The sequence below is a fragment of the Typha angustifolia genome, chromosome 12 (assembly GCF_048772165.1).
Source record: "Typha angustifolia cultivar Huaian chromosome 12, ASM4877216v1, whole genome shotgun sequence".
Taxonomy (NCBI): domain Eukaryota; kingdom Viridiplantae; phylum Streptophyta; class Magnoliopsida; order Poales; family Typhaceae; genus Typha; species Typha angustifolia.
The window spans coordinates 11,399,519-11,420,558 of record NC_133250.1 but is presented as its reverse complement, the minus strand read 5'-3'; the positions used below and the strand labels follow the sequence as shown (position 1 = coordinate 11,420,558).

Here is a 21,040-nt window from a genome sequence, read left to right as displayed (position 1 = left end):
TTATCTTCATTAAAGAATACTAAATCCAAGAAGCACAGGCTTTAGGCTACGCCCATAAGTGCTATTTTGGCAAGTATCTAATCTTAAGGATCAAAGTTGAGGTGTTATTAGGATTTGTTAACTAGGGATAGATGTGATGAATCAACTTATTTGATCCAAAATAATAAATAACATTTAACGAGGCACCAATTAATCAAGGACAAACTTAGAATGAGAAAATAGAAAAATTCTTATCTATAAGAGAATTCTAAAATGTAATCCGACTCACAAAAATAAAATTCAAGTGGTTTTTAGTGCAAATAACTCCATATGACTCAGAATTCTAAATTTTCAAAAGCAACCGCTTTACTTATAATAATATTCTATTTTCTAAATATAATATTTTAATTTGATTAAAGATGTCTTATATTAATAATTGGGAAAACATGTTCTGACAACTCTGATCCTCTTCTACTACCCAATCCAATTCAAATCGGATTTGGATTTAAAAGTTCCTATCTAACCATATACTCTAATTTAGATACAGGTAGAATTTTTTTTTAAAAATATGGATACCGATTTGTTTAAACAATTTGGGTACAGATACAAGCCTAAATCCGACCCGTTTTACCAAAACCCTATCCACTAAGCAACTACCCTTCTTCACAATTCTCAATCTACGCAAGTCACCGTCGAAACCAAAAGCCGTATCTAAAGCCGCCACTGAAATTCCCAAAGTCACCACCCCTTACCTTGCAACTCCCTCCCTCCGTCGCCATCAACTCTCCAGCTCTCCGCCGCGTCACCAAGCTCCGCCTCCTCTCTCCTCGAGCTCGCCGTCACTGAGCTTTTCCGCCATTTCCCCCCCCGCACCAACCTTGTAAGTAGATCTTTCTATCACTTCCTAAAATTAATTATTCAGTTTGGTTCTACAGTTAATATGTAATAGATGACATATCAGTTAAGGTTCTTCTTCTTGTCGGTGATTGGAGAACTCGTTAATTTCTATCTTTCGCTTTTTAAGGGGGTTCAGTTTTGTGTAGAGATTCAGATGCTAATTTTAGGCTTGGCTGTCTTCTCTCTTGTTTTTAAGGAAACAAATCCTCCTACAGATATTGCTTTAATATGCATTCTTTCTTCAACACTCTGAACTGAATTGATGCCTAAACTGAATTATTGCTACCTATGTTACTGCTCATTTCCGATGCCCACTGAAGCGACAATTCTTGTTCTGGATCATGTGCAGATATTTAGGCAAAATGACAAGATGATGACCCCTTGTTAGCTTGTATGTAGGGAGGATGAATCTTCTTGAGCACTATTCTCTTCTAGATGTTGACATTTTTTTTATCTCGTGGATAGTGCTTGGTGGCAAGTTCTAGATAGTATCAATTTTATCTACGAAAAGCCCAAACCTGTTAGTAAGAGTAGGGTTGTCATCACGTTGGTTTGCACAAGTTGGTCAACTTTATACTTGTTAGCAGTAACGATCTAATTCTAAAGAGTCATAAAACTCTAATCAAAATAAGTAAATAAAATAAACTTACAGACTACAGAATGTAAAATTTTACAGGTTCAATCTTAGTGTTGGACACTATCTCTTTGAGACCAATTCGCCCTCCACCGACACTTCTAGAACAGTGGACGCCGGGTCTTATTACACCACTATCTTAAATTGTAGCGAAAACAGCTATTCAATACCTTATTGAACTTAAACCGTATTGTATTTTTTTTTAAATGCAGACTTAAGATTCAAACCAGACTTAAAAGAAATGAACCAAAATTCAGAGTGTAAAAAATTAAGCAAATTGAATAGGCTTGACTTAAAGGATGCGATTGATCATTTAATGGATGCATCATTTGTGTCCTAAAACCAATTAACAAGCTATATTGTGAAGCGGATGCATTATTTCGGGTTCAACCAACTAATCGACAACTTAAGCGGACACCACTTTGATTTCGGTTCAACTAACCGACCGACCAACCTAACTAGATTTAAACTTGTATCAAGTAAAAAATTAAAATTGAACTTGACTATACACATAACTCGCTTGCACTCCTGAGCCCACAAAATAGGTGCCCTTTTTAAGATGCAAAGCGAATAAGAAGTTTGTCATTTAGATACCATACTAGTATTTCTCAAATATAAAAGTCAAATTTCATTCACTTCTCTTAATAGATTTTGACTAAGTGAATATATGACAATAAATTATTGTTTAAACTAAATTAATTTCACCATTAAATCATTATTAATAATGTGTGGGCTCCGTTTAAAATTTAGCTCAAAGTTAATAAAATTCTCTATGTTAAACACATAAAATTTCCAACAATACTAAGATGAACACAATGATATTTATTACATGGGTTGTGTAACCCATGTAATGAATGAGTTGTGTTCATATGACACATCTACTTGACATGGACAACATGAAAATAGACAAGCCGGTTACCCACTGACACAACCAGTAAACATGATAAGCAGTTTTTTCTTAACACAATAAAATCACACACAATAGAATATGACATAATTTGCTACATTGAACAATTTATAGTCACAAAATTAATCAACATAGTATAAAATAACAAACCCTTCACCACATTCAACAAACTACATGCATTTGTGCCAATTTCAGAAGAACTGCACACCACAAGTTAAAGTACTAATGTGTCATCATCACTTTAAAAATAATCCGCCATCACTGATATGACTCTGGTATCATTGGTTCACAAATAGATCACAAAATACAAGCATATCAAACTTAAATACATGATCAAAATGCTCTAATTTGGCAAATAAGGTGAAGCAAATGAAGTGACCAGTCTATCTCCCCACATTTGTCAAGCCTGGACCACTGCAGTGATTGAAGCCTCTTCATTCATTCTCTTGAAGAGTATCATCCTGTTCCTTGCTATTGAACTTTGCAGGTGAATAAAAGAGATGGCAATGTTGACTTTGTAGCTTCTGGTCATGCTCTCAAACATTGGTAAATCGCTGAACGGCATGCACCCTTTATGTAGGGCGCACAATGACTAATTGTAGACAAGAAGGATAGCTCAAGCACCACGAAATATGCAAATGACAAATTGTTACACAAACAACTGGTAAATGAAATTTAGTGTAGTTAAATCAACATGTTATTGGGAGTTCAAACCTCTCGATGCACGCCTCAAATCCTAGAAATAAGAGGAAGGAGATATCCATATGGGAGAGGGAATAGTCGCCCACGCGCCATGGCTCATGGATGGGAGTGATTGATGTGAGTAAATGGAGCTAACAACGGTTAGGTGCTTTAGAAGCCATAATATATAATACTGTTCAGAGGGATAGAGGAGGATGGATCCCAGTGAGGATCTTCTAGAGCTATGATGGAGTGGCCATTTCAATAGAATTTGGGCCTTGGGGCAGCAAGCATTAGGGTTTAGGTGACATATGTCAGCTATAATATTCAGCAGCTAGCCCGCTAAAATAGTTAAATGGATCACCGGCAGTAACTGTGTCTGGTAGACAAAACTTTAATTAACTTATGCAGGTTAATTGGGTCAACAGGGTTAAAGCTCTCAAATACGAATACAACTTAAATAATAAATTGGTTAGACGGGTCAACCTATTTATGGCACATCCATTTATACTCTAAGGTTTGTAATGGGTTAACAGGTTGGGGCAAAATTACACCCCAACCTAAGAAGAGTCTTAGGTTTATACTCTTGACTCTTGAGTGCTTCAAGCTTATGCAGATTTGCCCCTAATTAAGCAAAAGGCATACACTAGTAGACAACTTTATTTAAGTGTTTATGCTTGATTTACATGCTATGCTTCCATCTATCTTTTTTTTTGTTTATTTTTGCATGCTGTGCTGTACTTTCAGTGCAGATCTTTTTTTATGCAATCCTGCTTGAGCTAAGCTTTCCGTATGAGTTCAGTTAAACTCATTGTCGTGTGTTATTTTATTTATTTTTATCCTGGATGCTGAAACACTTTCACTTATTCAAGCAGAAAATTTGGAGATAACATGAAATTCCAAAAAGCAGACATCAAAGACATTTATATCAACTTATTTAATTGGTACCCAATTAACAGATCGGTACCTGACTATTGTTCCTGTGGTGCGTAGTTCCATGGATCCGACATTTATGGCAAGTTCCACTACCTTCCTGAATCTTTGAGAGGTAACTTTTACTCAGTTGACTGACTAGCAATCTGAACATAGCTTAGAATTAGTTTTTCCTTTAATATTTGAAAGAGTGTGTCCTGTATTTTACTTATGCCGACCAAGTTCCACTACCTTCCTGGATCTTTGAGAGGTAACTTTTTTTCTCAGTTGACTGATTCAGTTATGTGAAGATAAGGATAGATTTAGCTTTTCCTTTAATATTTGAGTGAGTGATCTTGCATTTACTTATGCTGACCAGTAACATGAAATAGGTGATCTTGTGACAATGAAGGCTCTGCCTTGAAAGTATAAATTTCTCACATGGTGACTTGATAATATTCAAGTAAGTGTTTTTTTTTTTTTTTTTTTTTTTGTGAAGAAAGTTTGTGAATGGATGTATTCTCCTTTTGCAGAAACCAAAAACCCTGCATATACCTATTTACAGACATAACAAATCAACTATATACTTAATAACACAGTATCAACTGAAAATAACAAAATTTTTGGCAAGTAAAAAAGTAACATTCCACCACCAAAACCTCACAACCACCAGCTACACTAGTATACCCATGGCAAAAAAAAGCAAGTATATTATGTAACACAGAACAGAAGACAGAACAAATAACTCAAGTCAATAGATTGGACAGTACCCTTTTGCTTTACATAGACTTGAATTCCAGACTTTTACTCTCCACCTAGTGCTGCTCTCGGTTATAAACGCTATTAATATGGTGAAAGAGAGGTGCACTGGCTTCTTAGGAGCAGCACTTTGAAAAGTTTTCTCTCCAACCATATGCATCATAAAAATGTAGCCATCCAAATCTTCCAATATTTTTTGCATCTTTAAATACCCTACACTTCCCCAGTATCCTGAGGTCCGCTATTTATCTAGGATGCTTGAAATTGTCCTATACTTATCTTTACACAACACTTTCTTAGCGAAATTAATTTTCAAAAGAGCAATTAGCTAATTCATCCTTTTTACAGAAACTGTATTTGCCGTCACCAGAACAATTCCTCCTGGCCAAATTATCCTTTGTCAATATTCTATTGTTGCAAGCTAGCAAGAGAAAGGCTTTATTTTTAGAAGAATATTCATTCTCCATAACCCTGGTATCACCCAAGCAATTGTACCACCATTACTTAAAAATTTATATAATGATTTGACAGTGTAAATTTTATTGGTACAAAACCTCCATCCAACTCTATCTCTCCAATTTCTGTCAGGTCTAATAGAGTTTCTAATATGTGCCTCAGCTGTTGTTCCTCTTGTGTTTAAAAATAGAGGGTTAAAAGCAATCTCCTCATATTTAAGTTTCTGATTGAGTACCATCCCACATCTTCATCACAACAATTTTCATTCTAGTTACAAAACAATAGGAAAAGAGTGGTATTGGAACACTCCTCTAATAAATATCAGTCCATGACTTAGCATAATTTATCTCCTACTTTCTTAAGAATACTAGCTTTGAAAGGAAGGCTACTATGTGTCACACCTCTCCAAAGAGATAGATCAGAAAAGAAACTTTACACTCTGTTTGAATGGAGAGAATATGAGGAGAAACGAAGGTTAGAGAAGAGAAAAGGGAGAAAAATAATTCTTTCTCATTTTATTTGGTTGTAATCGAGAGAAGAGAAAAGAAAATTAAGTTTCTTACTCCGCTGGCTTATAAAAAAAACAACGAAACAACATAAGAGAATGTTTACTATTATATCATTTATCATATATTATAATAGGCTTAATTACATTTTGCCCTTATACTTTGATTATATATCACTTTGCCTTCTCGTATTATAAAAGTGTACAAATACTCTTGTAGACTTTTGAAATGCTACAACTAAACTTGTTTGTTAGCCATTCGTGAGGTTAAAACTCACATGCGAAGACGTGAATGCTATATTATTTTCAGATAGATTTAATTACCTCATGAAAGCCAAAAACATAATTTTGACAATTTTGCCCTCATCTCCTTCCTTATACTTCCTCTTTTTTTCCATGCCATTTCTTTCCCAAGCATTTTTCAATAAATCTGCACTTCTGAATTTATCTCTTGTTATATACTAAAAGAAAGGACTTTATCAAATTAGGCTTGCAACTAAAGAACAAACAGAATTACGCAAACATGGCATCTACTAGTCTATAAATGACTCTTAAAATTACCATTGGATGTCGTAAAAACTATGTAAGCAATAAAAAAGGAAGCTGCTATTGTGAAGTAATTTCAAGCCATCTCTTTCCCAAGCATTTCAGTTAGATATTCACAAAAATAATACAAATAAAAAATTGGGAAGGAGACTATTCCAATTATAACCAGAGCAAAGACTCTTCGGCCTCCTTATCAACATGAGAACAACACCTAGCCTATATATCATAAACTTTAGTTCATCTCTACACTTTGCCGAAACTGAGGAATGCGTATAGGTTCTTCGATACTTGAGTACCTTGGCATCTTTAAGAGGAAAGAGTTTAAGAGAAGTTTTGTATAGAGATAGAAGTGGCGTATTAAAGAGGAAGAAGAGAGAAGCAGTGGAAGAAGGGAAGTAAAAGAGAAGATGTGATGAGAAAGAAAGAAGAGAAGATGTGATGAGAAAGGAAGAAAAAGAGAAGATGTGATGAAAATGGAAGAAGATTGGTTTCTCGTTTCTAAGGTGGGTTGGTGGTAGGTAAGTGATGGATAGGTAAATTTTATTTTCAGAGAGCAAAGTATAATTAAGCCATTATAATATCCATATGATTACTCTTCAAAAAAGTACATAAACAAGTTATAATATCCATAAGCTATAATATACTATAAATAATATAATAGAATAGCACGACATATTTGAAATGTTAAAATATGAAAAGGGTTTATATTTTCTTTCTTCCTTTCTTTTCCTTTCTATTTTTGGAGAGAGGAAAAGTGATCGCTAGAGGCTATTATTCTCTCCCTTTCTCTTCCTTTCTCTCCTAAACTAATCCAAAAGAAAATTATTTTTTCTCATAACCTTGTCTTCTTCTCTCCTATTATCTCCATCCAAATAGGGTGTTAATTTTGAAATCCTCCTTTCTAATTTTGTTAAATTTCTCTAACAGATAATATCAGCCCGAAACTGGTTTTCTGGAAATTAATAACGTTCACGACCATTTAGCCAGCAACTCCACATTCATCTCCTGAATGCTCAAAACCACCTAAATCCTACAAACCCACTTCAATTAGCTTAATAATATTCTTTAGCATTTTCCCTAGCTCTCCATAAAAGCCTGCTTCGAACCTGATCAATCCTCTTTACAGCCCACTTTGGAATGACAAGAAGGATAAGTAATATAGAGGAATAGAACTAATCGCTGGGTTTACAAGAGTTGGTCTGCCACCTAAGGAAAGCAATTTTGCTTTTCACCCAGCAGTTTCTTTTCGAATTTTTCAGTGATGTAAAGCCAATCTTTGCTTCTTAGTAGTACACTTATGCAATGGAAGACCCAAATACTTTTCAGAGCTTCTTCACTTTACATATTAAGAATGTTAGCAAATTCCCTGTGCTTCACTATTAACACTTCCCAAGTAAACTATTGAGCTCTTATTTAAATTTATATTCAATCTTGAAATGCTCTGAAAACAGCACAGTAAAGGGTGCAATCTTAGGACTAAAACCATTGCTTTAAAAATCACTAAGGTATAATCAGCACATTTGAGATTCACTCATTCCACTGAGAACTTCATTACTTAAAAAGGACCATTCTGCTTGGCGTTCTCTAGAGCTTTGTTTAAACCTTCTGTAGCAATCAGAAATGGGAAAGGAGGTAGAGGGTCTCCTACCTCAGCCCTTTCTTATATTTAAAGTAATTATTTAAAGCATCACTGAAGTTCACAACTATAGAGCTAGAAGAAATAGAAGATTTTCCCAAGTGATCCATCTGCTCTTAAAACCCCTTCCCTTATCACTTCTTCCAAATAATGCTGTCTAACATTATCGTAAGTTGCTCCTCTTTCTTTCTTTTTCTTTTTCTTATCATTGTTATTATTATTATTATTATTATTATTATTATTATTATTATTATTATTATTATTATTATTATTATTATTATTATTATTATTATTATTATTATTATTATTATTATTATTATTATTATTATTATTATTATTATTATTATCATTATCATTATCATTCATTATCATTATTATCATCATCATCATCATTATTATTATTATTATTATTATTATTATTATTATTATTATTATTATTATTATTATTATTATTATTATTATTATTATTATTATTATTATTATTATTATTATTATTATTATCATTATTATTATTATTATTATTATTATTATTATTATTATTATTATCATTATCATTATCATTCATTATCATTATTATCATCATCATCATTATTATTATTATTATTATTATTATTATTATTATTATTATTATTATTATTATTATTATTATTATTATTATTATTATTATTATTATTATTATTATTATCATTATTATTATTATCATTATTATCATTATTATTATTATCATTATTATTATTATTATCATTATTATTATTATCATTATTATCATTATTATCATTATTATTATTATTATCATCATCATTATTATTATTATTATTATTATTATTATTATTATTATTATTATTATTATTATTATTATTTATTTTAAAGAAAAAAATCTATTAATCAACTTCCCCAATTACAGTAAGCATTATTTACATCAGCAGCCAAAAGAAAATACGAGCGAGGGGGGAAATGAACCCTCGCAAGTACAATTAAGAGCCATATTCCTACTATAATTTGCGAGCCAATTAGCTGACTGATTTGACTCACAGTAGATATGGTACAAAAATAAGAAAGGAAAAGCAGATAGGGGCTGCATGCAGTCATCAATGATAGCAGCAGATGCCTTAGGGGCCAGGTGGAGACCTTTCAGGATGTTAACAATGAGCAGCGAGTCAATTTCAATAATGAGGTGCGTGATCCTGCGCTGGTTAAGGTAGCAAAGAGCCTCGCAAAGCCCGATTAGTTTAGTAGCCAAAGTTGAGTGAAAGATGCCATATCGACAGCCCGCACAGATCGGGGAACCTAGTGAGGAGCGCAAGACAAAGCTCGCCCCACTAAATTCGTTGGAACCCGAAAAGGAATCGTCGGTGTTGAGTTTGAGGAAGTCCGGAGGAGGTGGCTCCCACTGGATGAGGCGAGGAGGGGCGGGTGGCTCAGAAGACTTTTGGCACAACGTTTCATAGTATTCATAGGCAAGCGCGAGTGTTCATTCCCATATGATATGAGTGCTTTCACGGACATAGTTAAAAAGGATATTGTTACGATGCTTCCAAATGTTTCAGAATATTACGTCGATGACCGCCAGTAGGAGAGCCCGCAAGCTTTTAGGCAGCAAGCTAAACTTAAGAAGCCATGATCTATTAGCCTAAGCCGAGTCCGGTGGCCCAATAGGCTATAAAGCTCCGAGTTCAGCCCACATGGCCTGAGCGAACAAGCATCTACAGAGGAGGTGAGCAATGGTTCCATCATTCGTATCACATATATGGCAACTCCTATCGGAACTCAATCCTAGCCTGACCAGATTTGGTCTAGTTGGGAGTTGGTTCCAACAACATTTTCATAAGAACATTTTGACCTTAAGAGGGACCTGAAGGTGCCACATAACTGACCATCCCTTCTATTTCTCAAGAGGAGTTTTCTTAGAGAGCCGGATGAAGTGGTACGCAGATTTAGCCGAGGTCCGGCCAAAAGGATGGGGGGCCCATATCCAGTAGTCCTCCCCGCCTTTTAAGGGAATATTAATATTGAGAATTTTTTCATGGAGCGCGAGTCTAAAAAGTTGGGTAAGGAGATCCTCATTCTAAGCCTTGGAATGGATAATGCCGAAAATATACCTTCGCCTGGCCAAAAATTGGGTATTGAGAAAAGTAGGCAATTTATTTAGCGGAATGGAGCCGATCCACGTATCTGTAACCAATGCTATGGATTTCCCATCCCAAATAACCTTTTGGAATCCACCCTGAGTGTGGGTTAGGCCAGTCGTAACGAGTTTCCTGATGCTAGCCGAGTTTCGGACATGGTTCTTCTTCCAAGGGTGAGGGGTGCCATAATTAGCCTGAACTAGCCTAACCTACAAGGAGTCATTCGAATTGAGAAGAGCTTGGATTTTCTTGGTCATAAGGGCAAGGCAAGCTACTCTAAGCTTCCTGACCGCAAGGCTGCCCTCTGCCTTGGGAAAGGTTACCTTGTCCCAGCCAATGAGGTGAAGTCCTTTGTGGCCATTGCTCTTATCCCAAAGGAATCTCCTAGCTAATTTATTAATACGGTCAACAATCGTTAACGGAGTCCAAGACGAGGATAGGAGGTGAACAGGGATAGAGTTAATCACAGAGTTAATGAGTGTGAGACGCTCGACCTAAGTTAAATTGGCATGTTTCCACCCAGCCAGCCATTGATCAATATGGGCAAACAAGGCCTCATGATCACGGATAAGCAGGCGAATGAGCAAGATTTGAGCCCAATGTACTTAAAAGGATAAGTGCCTACGTGAATCATAAGAATATCAAGCAACTTGTCCGAATCAATGTCTGGAGGGAGATAGACTTAGATTTAGCTATGTTAATTTTGAGATTAGTTAGCAATTCATACTTTTTGAAGATATCCATAAGCGAGGTGTATGAGCGAGTATCAACATTGATAGTAATCATGAGATCGTTAGCATATATGAGATGATTCATCATAAAGTTACAAAGCTTAAAAGGATAGATTTTACCACAAGCAACACCCTCATTAATTAAAGCAGTAAGGACTTGAGTAACCATGATAAATAAGTACGGGAAAATAAGATCCCCTTGCCGGATACCCTTGTGGCCCGTGAACCACTAGGAGGGGGGCCTGTTAATCATAGCCGCAAAAGAGATCGAGGACAGACAGACTTTGATCCAATTAATGAATTTAGACAAAAAAAAATCATAAAATTAAGAGCATTCAGAATGGCATTCTAGGAAATTCTATTATAAGCTTTCTCGAGATCAATTTTGATCACAAAGTACTTTCTCATATTAGAACACTTATTCATCAAGTGAGTAATTTCTTGTGCTAGGAAAGTATTATCATGAATATGTCTACCTGCTACGAAGGTGGACTGCTCAAAGGTAATGATCTCAAGAAGATAACGTTTTATCCTATTAGCCATGACTTTAGTGAGGATGCGATAGACCACATTACAGAGGAAGATCGGCTGAAAATCCACCACCCAGGCGGGGTTAGGCTTTTTCAGAATAACGTAATGAAAGTTTTCCCCTAACTTGGGAGAAGAGACTTAGACTGATGAAAATTTGAATAAGCCAAAATAAGATCCGCCCAGTCACACTCCAAAAAGTACGAAAAAACTCGGCATGAAACCGTCCGGGCTGGGAGCCTTACCCACCGGCATAGAGTTAACAACCGATCTCACCTCATCAGTCCTAAAAGGCTTGAGGATCTCATCATAGCAGTCTGGATTTAGGGCGGGGAATGAAGGCCAAGATAGAGAGGTACGACTAGGGTTACTAGAGGTTTTCGGGGACTAAAGATCAGAGTAATGCTTAACAAAGGCTTTGGTTATAAGAGAATTGTCTGAAATACAAGTATGATCATTGAGGTCTAAGTTTTTAATCATATATTGTTTAGCACGAATTTGGCTAAGAGTTGAAAGAATTGAGTACTAGAATCGCCATCTTTAATCCAATCAACCTTTGCTTTGCTCTGCCACTTGAGACTAATTTGCCTATGGACGAGTACAAATCTACGGTTGAGGCAGGCAAGGTTGCGACTCTCCCTTTTAGACAAGGGGGAGATCGATTCCTTGCGTTCCAACTCACACATGGCAGCCCGGACCTTAGTCAAAACACCCTCCAGGCGGCCGAGGCCTGAATGATTCCAAATGGAGAGGTGACGAGAAACACGGGTGAGGTTTGAGTCCTCAACGACTTCTTAACAATCTCCATAGGCTACTAAGGAGAACTCTGGCTACCCAACTAGCACTACGACTTGTCAACAATCTCGGAGACCTCCGAAAACTCAAACGAGAACAATTCAAAACGAAAAGGAGTTCTCTTAGGTTTAACAAAAACATCAAGATTGATAAAAACATGACAGTGATCCGAAGCAATCCGCAGAAGATGCACGGCAGAATAATTTGAATAAATATCAAAAAACGTCGGATTAAAAAACACTCTATCAAGACTAATCAAAATTTTTTGGTCGTCATGCCGATTATTACACCAAGTGTAAGTAGAACCAACAAAACCTATATCAACAAGATTATTTTTAGCAACCATGGATCTACAAGTAGTAACAGAATAAGTAGAGTGGAATGGTTGCCCCCTCCATCTTATCCTCAGGGCTCATGATATAGTTAAAATATCCCATTATAATCTAAGATAAATCTGAGATATTAAGTAGGCTAAGTTTATGCCAGAGCCAATTGTGGATCAATGGAGTAGACTAGCATACAAAGCCGACAGAAGGAAAGAATTTTTACCTAGCACCGCGACAATAAGATGGATGTCTTGGTCTGAGGCGAAGACTTCAAAGACCTGCACTGCCTCCTCCTTCTAGCCAATCATTATACCACCAGCGAACCCAGTTCTGGGGAAATACATCCCTAGCCACTTGGACTGAAGTCTACGAAGGAAGAAGGGAGAATGACGGTTAGTGAGATGAGTTTCCAGTAGGATAAATAAATAAGGAGAGTGCATAGATAATAACTTTGAAAAACAGAGCGGCCTTTCCTTTTAGCGAGACCGCAATAATTTCAAGGGATTAGCTTCATTACGAGACCATATCGTCGGAGACTCCACCCTTCGTGAGGCCAGCCAAGAAGATGAGGCCTTTGTCAGTGTTAGGAGATTTGTAGCCCTTGAACTTGCTGGCTTGAGACTTAGGCTTTAGGAGAGCCGCAACTTTGAGGTTGGTGGTCTGAGGCGAGGAAAGGCAGTGATTAAGCGTCGCACCAGTGATGGAAGGCATGAGGTCATGGTCCATCGGCTCCTTGGAGATGTGAATATCTTCATCCATGGCCTGTCGTTGGGCAGATTCAAACGAGTGACAGCACGAGAGATGGCCATGAGGGGGGACGTTTCCATACTGGAAGTTGGCTGGGGGGGATGAGGGAAGGTAGGGTAAGACCGAAATAGTGGATGGGGTAAGATCCATAGCCATATCGAAGCGGTGTGAGAGAGGAGGCTCGAGCATGTCAGGAGGTGTCGGGAGAGGAGTGTTAGACAATGTTGAGTTGGGATAATGGGGTTGATGGCTAGGGTTAAGGGTGGGAGCAATAGATGAGGACGTGTGGTAGAGATCAAGCACTATTAGCCCAACCTTTGCCATGTGGCCCTCATTGAGCTTCATAGGGAGAGTCAAGGGGACGGGCGTCCCTTGGGAAGCAGCAGTCTTAGTGAGGGGGGTCGAGCCCGAAGCAGCGTGGGCGGCATGGTGAATTGATGGCGCAGGCTGCGTGGAGTGCCTAACGTGACCCGGGGTTGTGCCTAATGAGATTTTGCTGACGTTGTTAGATACCCGCCCCTTCGATTGGGGACACGTGGCTTCATCAGGCAATAGGAGAGGGAGGGCCTCTCCATTAACCCCACGCCCCGAGGCACTTAGTTTGCGTATGGTGGCAGACTTGCCACGCGTGTGGCTAGGCGTGCTTGGGGCGCATGACAGGTTGAGTCTAAGCCCAAGACATCTCTGAAGTGGTTTGATTGGACCCGGTAACATTACCATTGGATTGAGTCGACATGGCAACATTAATTAGGGTGATGTTAGCCTCTTCGGTAGTCGTAGGGTAAATTTGGACCACCCCGGTTGCCACCAACTCAGCCATTGGAGCATTGTCCTAGCGGCGGCCCTTGCGGACTCGAGAGACCACGTGAATCCAAGGACCAAACTTTTCTTCCTTATCCTAGTTGCGTTGTCTCAGCTCCTCCGACAGTTGCGATTTTCGTAAGGATTCGCTGTCCGCCAGGGCCACGATAGGCACTAAGGGAGGAGTAGCGTTCATGGCCTCAATAACGACGGGACACACGGCTATACAGTTCCTTATTCTCCCACATTTAAAACAGATAGTGGAAATATTCTCATAGGCGACAGGCTAGAAGAATTGTCGGCCCGACGGCCCAAGGTCAGTACCTTGCTTGAGAGGTAAAGCTAGGTCTAGTTTAATACAGACTCTAGCAAATCCGCTGCGAACTCTGGCTTGGTTATAGGCATCGACCATAATCAGTCTACTGAAGTCGGAGGCAACTTTCATAAGAATATAGAGAGGCCAATATTCAAAGGGTAAGCCCACGAATTGAACTCAAACGGGGGTGGTAGTTATCTCCTCATGAAGAGGTTGGAAATCAGGTTGCCAAGGCTTGAGGTTGAGGACAAGACCCCGAAAGGTCCTAGGCCCATCAATTAGGACCCTAAGCATGTCATCTTCATCCAAAAATTTAAAGGTAAAAAAACTCGCCGCCATATCAATGACCTAGTAAGAAGCCACCGGCGCCCATCAATGCCTGGTTTCTTTGGTCAGATAAAGTAGGGGATGGGGTCGGCCAAGGAACTTACCAATAAGGCTGAATCGCCATTCTTCACGCCTAGCCACTAATCGGTCAGGATCTATGATGACGGAGCCCGTAACATGACTTGCCCTATCGCTCTTGAAAAGTTGGCTCCAAGACATGGGAGTCGGAGCGGGAGCTGCTGTTCCATCACTGAGGTGGGGAGTAATTGGGACTTTCTTGTTTTAAGAGGGATTCGAAGGACGAGGTGGTGGAGGGGGGTTCGGTGTAGGAGGCTTAGGACCAATTAGAGAATCGCTAGAGGGAGGGAGAGGGACTTCCATTTCCTTCGAAAGCAACACAAATTCACGGATAACGCGTGGCTTTTAACCATGCGGTCATGGGTTCGATTCCCACAGACGACGCTTGTATTATTTTCATTTAGGAAAATTTATCAAAAATATTCTACCTTTTTTCTTTTTTTTTGAGAAAAATATTTTTATTATTGTTGATGCTCTATTATATGAGTATTTATTATTAGATTATGAGAAAGTGACATTGGATATGCCCTAAGCACTTAATTCTACCTTTTTGCTTTTTTTTTTAGAAAAATATTTTTATTATTGTTGACGCTCTATTATATGAGTATTTATTATTAGATTATGAGAAGGTGACATTGGATATGCCCTAAGCACTTCATTCTACCTTTTTTGCTTGAGAAAAATATTTTTATTATTGTTGACGCTCTATTATATGAGTATTTATTATTAGATTATGAGAAAGTGACATAGGATATGCCCTAAGCACTTCTGAGATTTTGTTCTCCTTGATGTGGAGCTAAGATAGTCGGTTTTTTGTAAGTGGCTTGTTGCTCTTCCAAAAGAATCTTTGAAAAAGTCACACATGTAATATGAAATTTTGAAGGGTATATATATATATATATATGTATATATGAAATTTTGAAGAAAATATATCTAATTTATGTAAATAAGAAATCTTAGAGGACACATAAAAAAAGTCCTTATTTTTTTCAGTGTTATAGTATTTAGCTTAAGTCCTCATTTATTTTAGTAATAATGACAATTCTAAAATATGTATCATTTTTTGTTATTCCATAAAATGAGATTTTTATTTCAAGAGTAACTATTCTTATGTTACTTGTAATTTAAAATAAGAGTGTAATAATTATGTAATAATTAGAAAACATAAAAAAAATAAAAAATACTTTATTTTTTGTACAATTATTATAAAAATATAAAATAGGATAATAGAATATATATTAATAATAAATTAGTAATTGAGTTACTGTATAGTATAAGATGTAATTTTTATTAATAGTATTTGTATTTAGAATAAAATTATTATAATGTTTACCTGTTATTTTAGAAGGAGTTAAATTAATTAAAAAAATTGGTGAATTAAACCGAGGCTAAAAGTGAAAACAGAATTCCCATTTTAATATGAATATTCTTCTCTTCTAGTTCTATGAGATCGGGAGGGAAGAGACGAGAAGTTAAAAGCAAATTTCAAACCTCCTCTCTCCTAAATCCCGCTTTTCTTTCCCTCTTTAAAATCCCTTACCCTCTCTCTCCTCACCCGCAAACTCCCGATTTGAGATCTCTCTCTCTCCAATGGCCTCTGCCTCTGGCGATCTCCCCTGCGACGGAGACGGCGTCTGCATGGTGTGCAAGAAGACCGCGCCGCCGCCGGAGCTGCTCCCTTGCCGTACCTGCGCCACACCGTGGCATGCCTCGTCCCTCTCCTCCCCTCCTGAAACCCTCGCCTCCGCCACAGATTGGCAATGCCCCGATTGCTCACCGCCGGTCTCCGGAGCTACACCCGTATCCGCCGGCGGGGCCGGTGGAGATCTGATTGCGTCTATTTCTATTCCATTAGTTACGTGTTATATATTTTTTAATAAAATACTATGATAATATTTTGTGATTAATTTTAGACCATCATTCATTTTACTCTTAATTTAGAATAAAATAAGACAAAATTTGAGAATATAATTGTTATCTGACCTTTTCCGTTAACACCAGAGATTTCAATAGTTTAGGGATTATAATGTGTACTTAAGAAAAGACGAGAGAGTGTAGGTAAAATTGGATAATAATTACACCTAAACTTTTGAATTGTTGTCTATTTTCATGTGAATATTATATGATTAATTTAAATCTCTATAGGTAGGAATCATTATAGAGATTGATTCTGCGAGCTTGACAAAGTTGTAGGACATTAATCCACTTAGCTCCGCGTATTTCTACAAATTTTGTACCATTTTTTTAATAGTGCAGTCAATATAGGCTAAGAGTGAGGCTTGTTTTTAGGATTGTTGCTTTTTATTCTCTATTTTTTTTTTCTTGACATGAGAGCATGTATGGTTGTTTTTTTGATACTTTTTCTATTATTATTTTGTTTGCATTTAAGCCAAATTTGGAGCTTGATCTATATATTAATGAAAATCTGATCTATGAACTTTCCTTTAAGAAAATTAAAATCATAAACTACCCGTTATATATTCTTAAATTTTGTTCTCCTTTTATAAATTGCACAATCATAAAATTTGCTCAAGATATTAAAATTATTTTGCATCTATAGTAAATTTAACTCATTTATATGATAATTATTCTGTTGAGCAAACAAACGTTAGACTGATTGAGGCATTGAAAGCAAGATGCAGAGTGTTCAGTAATAAATATCTACATCGATAATGAAAAGTGAAATATAAATCGTCTCATAAACTTTTATTTATAAATCGCTTTCTGTGTTAATATTTACAACCACTCCAGCCATACTTATGCCATTCCTAACCCCCCCTTTTTTTTTCTTCATCTCTTTTTCTGACAGAAAGCTCTCCTTGTATCTTTCTCAAACTTTCTGGTCAAGATTAAATGCAGTACCTGTTATTATAATTTTAATATATATATATATATATATATATATATATATATATATATATATGCTACGTGGCCATCAGCTCACCATGATATAAGGTGGAATTTAGAGCTAAGACTTGTCCGCTGCAAGTCTGCGTCACATTGCATGTTTTGCACGTTTCACCGGTATTCTTTTTTGACCAAGATAAACTGCGTACATTATAGGGAAGGAATTCGATGTGTTCTCTTATTATGGAGATCTGGTTAAGTTTCTCTTTCCTTATTTCTTTTTAATCCTAAGTTTATTCAGCTACATATAGAAGATGACGAAAGGAGTCTTTCAACACAGTACATAGGATTTGATTATTGGATCGCGTCACTGTCGTTTGGTTGTTAGGCCAACTACAAATTATTTAAGACTTGACGGCGGCCATCTCGGGGGTGAGCTAGCTTAGATGGGGATCGCTTAATGATAGGTGAGCAAGTCACCAGCCTGGTCCCACCGACACCTGTCCACCTTAATGGAGTCAAACGAAGTCTCTCTCTCTCTCTCCTACGTTAGTTGCGAGAACGCAACTGTCTTTCTGCTCTCGTCTGTTCTTCTCTTCTATATAACAGAGAAAGAGGATATTGAAGTTCCTTCCAGATCGACATGGATACTGCTCTAACAGGGAAGCATCCATCGGACGGCGGCGAGGATGCCGGGAGCGACGGCGCCGAGTGGAAGAAGGTCGCCGTGATGAGGGCTTTCGTCGAAGATCAAGACCCAACTGCAAAGGTCACTCCTCTCTCTCTCTCTCTCTCTCTCTCTCTCTCTCTCTCTCCCTCTCTCTGCTATTCGATCTCTTGATGGGTTCTTTCTTGGTCCCCGGATTTTTCTTTTGAGAATTTACTAAAAACACCATAAGTCATGCTCTTATTATTATTTTCTCTAATCCCTGTATTATATTTATTACATCAAAAATACCTTAAAAGCGACTATATATATATATATATATTGATAACTCTCCTATTTTTAAGGATTTTTTACAGAATCAAAATTACCATTACAATCTTTAATATATCATAATTTCCATATTTTCAGAATTGTTATTATTATTTATAAAATATTCTTAATATATTATATTAAATGACTAAAATACTCTCTTTTTCTTGAAGCTTAGAGCGTAAATGTTTATGAAAAAGTCTGTCTCCTATAAAATGAGATATTTTTCCTTGTATTATAATATCAGATAAAACGTTATATATCTTTTTAAATTATTTTAAATAATTTATAGAAGGTCAAAATAATCTTGAAATGCTTTTGAACCATCTTTTATCAGACCATAAAGATTTCTGTGGCAATTATGATATTTTATAAAATGTAGTTTTCTGATGGGTTCTTGTGGAATTGTTGGTTTTAGTTCTATTACTCCTCTTTCAGTTCTCCTACCGTGATTTGAGCTACTTAATTGGACTGTGACATGTAAGTAATGCTTAGTTTGTCAACTGTTCCCTTCCCACCAAATTCCAATCTCATCACTCTTTCTTCTTTCTGCGATCACTGCAGCACTGTCCTTCCCTTAAATTCGAACTCCATTCCCCTCTCCTCTCTTCTACACCAGATGGCAGATGTTCGCTTTCATGGTTAGGTTCGGTACGTCGTTAATCATTAACCTCTTCTATATATGCTCATGCATGCATGCAGGAAGTGGACAATTGGATGCTTCGAAGGTTCCTTCGTGCTCGCGATCTCGACGTCGACAAGGCGTCGGCGCTATTCTTGAAGTATCTCAGGTGGAGGCGTGAAGCTGCACCAAATGGTTTCATTTCAGACGACGACGTCAAGAACGAGCTCCCACAGAAGAAGATATGCGTGCAGGGAAGGGACAAGAAGGGTCGCCCCATTGTCGTCCTCTTCGGCGGCAGACACCACTATTCCAAGCGAGATATGGATGAATTCAAGCGTAAGTACTATTAGCTTCTGCATACATAGCAGCAAACAATTAATGGCGAAGAAAAATAGCATCAGAATTGATATCGATCCTTCACCAATTGCAGGCTTTGTGGCGTATTGTCTGGATAAGATATGTTCCAGGTACGAACGTACTGCTATATCTTAAGCTTTAATTTAATTATCTGACTGCATGAAGAAAATTAATTGCAGAACAAGTACTAGTCAGGAGAAGTTCGCTTGCATTGTAGATCTTAAAGGTTGGGGATACTCAAACTGTGACATTCGCGGATATCTTGCAGGTCTAGAAATCATGCAGGTGATATTTATGCAATTATGCAATCGCAGAAATTAATATAACAAGAATCAAATAATGATTCTATTCCCGTGTCTTCTTGCAGAATTACTATCCGGAAAGGCTCGGCAAAGCGTTTCTAATTCACGTTCCTTACATTTTCATGAAGGCGTGGAAGATCGTATACCCGTTTATTGATAAGAGAACCAAGGAGAAGGTGAGAATTTGAGATGGTTTCTTTCCCGGTCTCTTTAATTCAGTGCATATTAGTTGGCATTGATTGCAAATGTTGCTATGCAGATCGTGTTTGTTGATGATAAGAGTCTGCAAGCCACACTGCTAGAAGACATTGATGAGAAGCAGCTCCCAGATATATATGGTGGGAAGTTGCCACTAGTTGCCATGGAGGACTTTAAAGAGTAGTTTTCAGAGTGTAGAACACCTCACTCTGTATACTTACTTCCAATTTGTCGAACGTATACAAAAATAGTATGCCAAGAAGGATCATTATTATGATATATTTATGTAAAAGTCTCATAATTTATTATGATTTGTGCTTAGTAAGAAATTCAAATATTATGAACAATTGTTCATTGCCGTCTTAGCTCAGCTGGTAGAGCGCGTGGCTTTTAACCACGTGGTCGTGGGTTCGATTCCCACAGACGGCGCCTGTTATTATTTTTCATATAGCATATTTTTATTTATGATCTTTATACTTAGAGAAATTTATCAAAATATCCTATTTTTTGCTTCTTTATTTTTGAGAAAAATGTTTTTATTATTGATGATACCCTGTTATATGAGTATTTATTATTAGACCAATGATTAAAAAGGTTGGTGTACCAATATATTACGAATCAAATCATAGTGAAGACTTAATTACGAGAAAGTGACATAATTAGTTTAGAGATTTTATTTTCCTTGAACCGGAGCTAAGACGGCCAATTTTCGCAAGTGGCTTGTTGCTCTTCTAAATTAATCTTAGAAAAAGTTATATATGTAAATATAAAACTTTGAAGTATATATATAGATATAATATTGAAGAATATATATGTAAATAAGAATTAGCTTAAGGCATCATTTATTTTAGTATGACAATTTTATAATTTATATTCTTGTTTGTTATTCTTCAAAATAAAAGTTTTATTCTAGGAGTAATTATTATTATGTTACTTATATTCTAAAATTAAAGTGTAATAATTTTTTTTAAAAATATATTATATAAATTTATTATAAAATTATAAAATAAGTTGATAAGATGCAATTTTAATTAATAGTATTTGTACT

General features: G+C 36.7%; 1 protein-coding gene and 1 non-coding gene across 2 annotated transcripts; both read left to right on the top strand.

Annotated features, from left to right (window-relative positions):
- The first annotated feature begins 18,074 nt into the window (after window positions 1–18,074).
- On the top strand, window positions 18,075–20,339 carry LOC140772227 (uncharacterized). The gene is made up of 6 exons (XM_073114190.1): window positions 18,075–18,303; window positions 19,213–19,471; window positions 19,566–19,602; window positions 19,672–19,777; window positions 19,860–19,970; window positions 20,054–20,339. Exons 1-6 carry the CDS (start codon window positions 18,178–18,180, stop codon window positions 20,174–20,176), a joined length of 762 nt encoding a protein of 253 aa, XP_072970291.1. The 5' UTR covers window positions 18,075–18,177; the 3' UTR covers window positions 20,177–20,339.
- Window positions 20,340–20,348: 9 nt separating this feature from the next.
- On the top strand, window positions 20,349–20,421 carry TRNAK-UUU (transfer RNA lysine (anticodon UUU)). The gene has a single exon. It is a non-coding gene; the product is annotated as a tRNA-Lys (tRNA).
- Window positions 20,422–21,040: the final 619 nt, after the last annotated feature.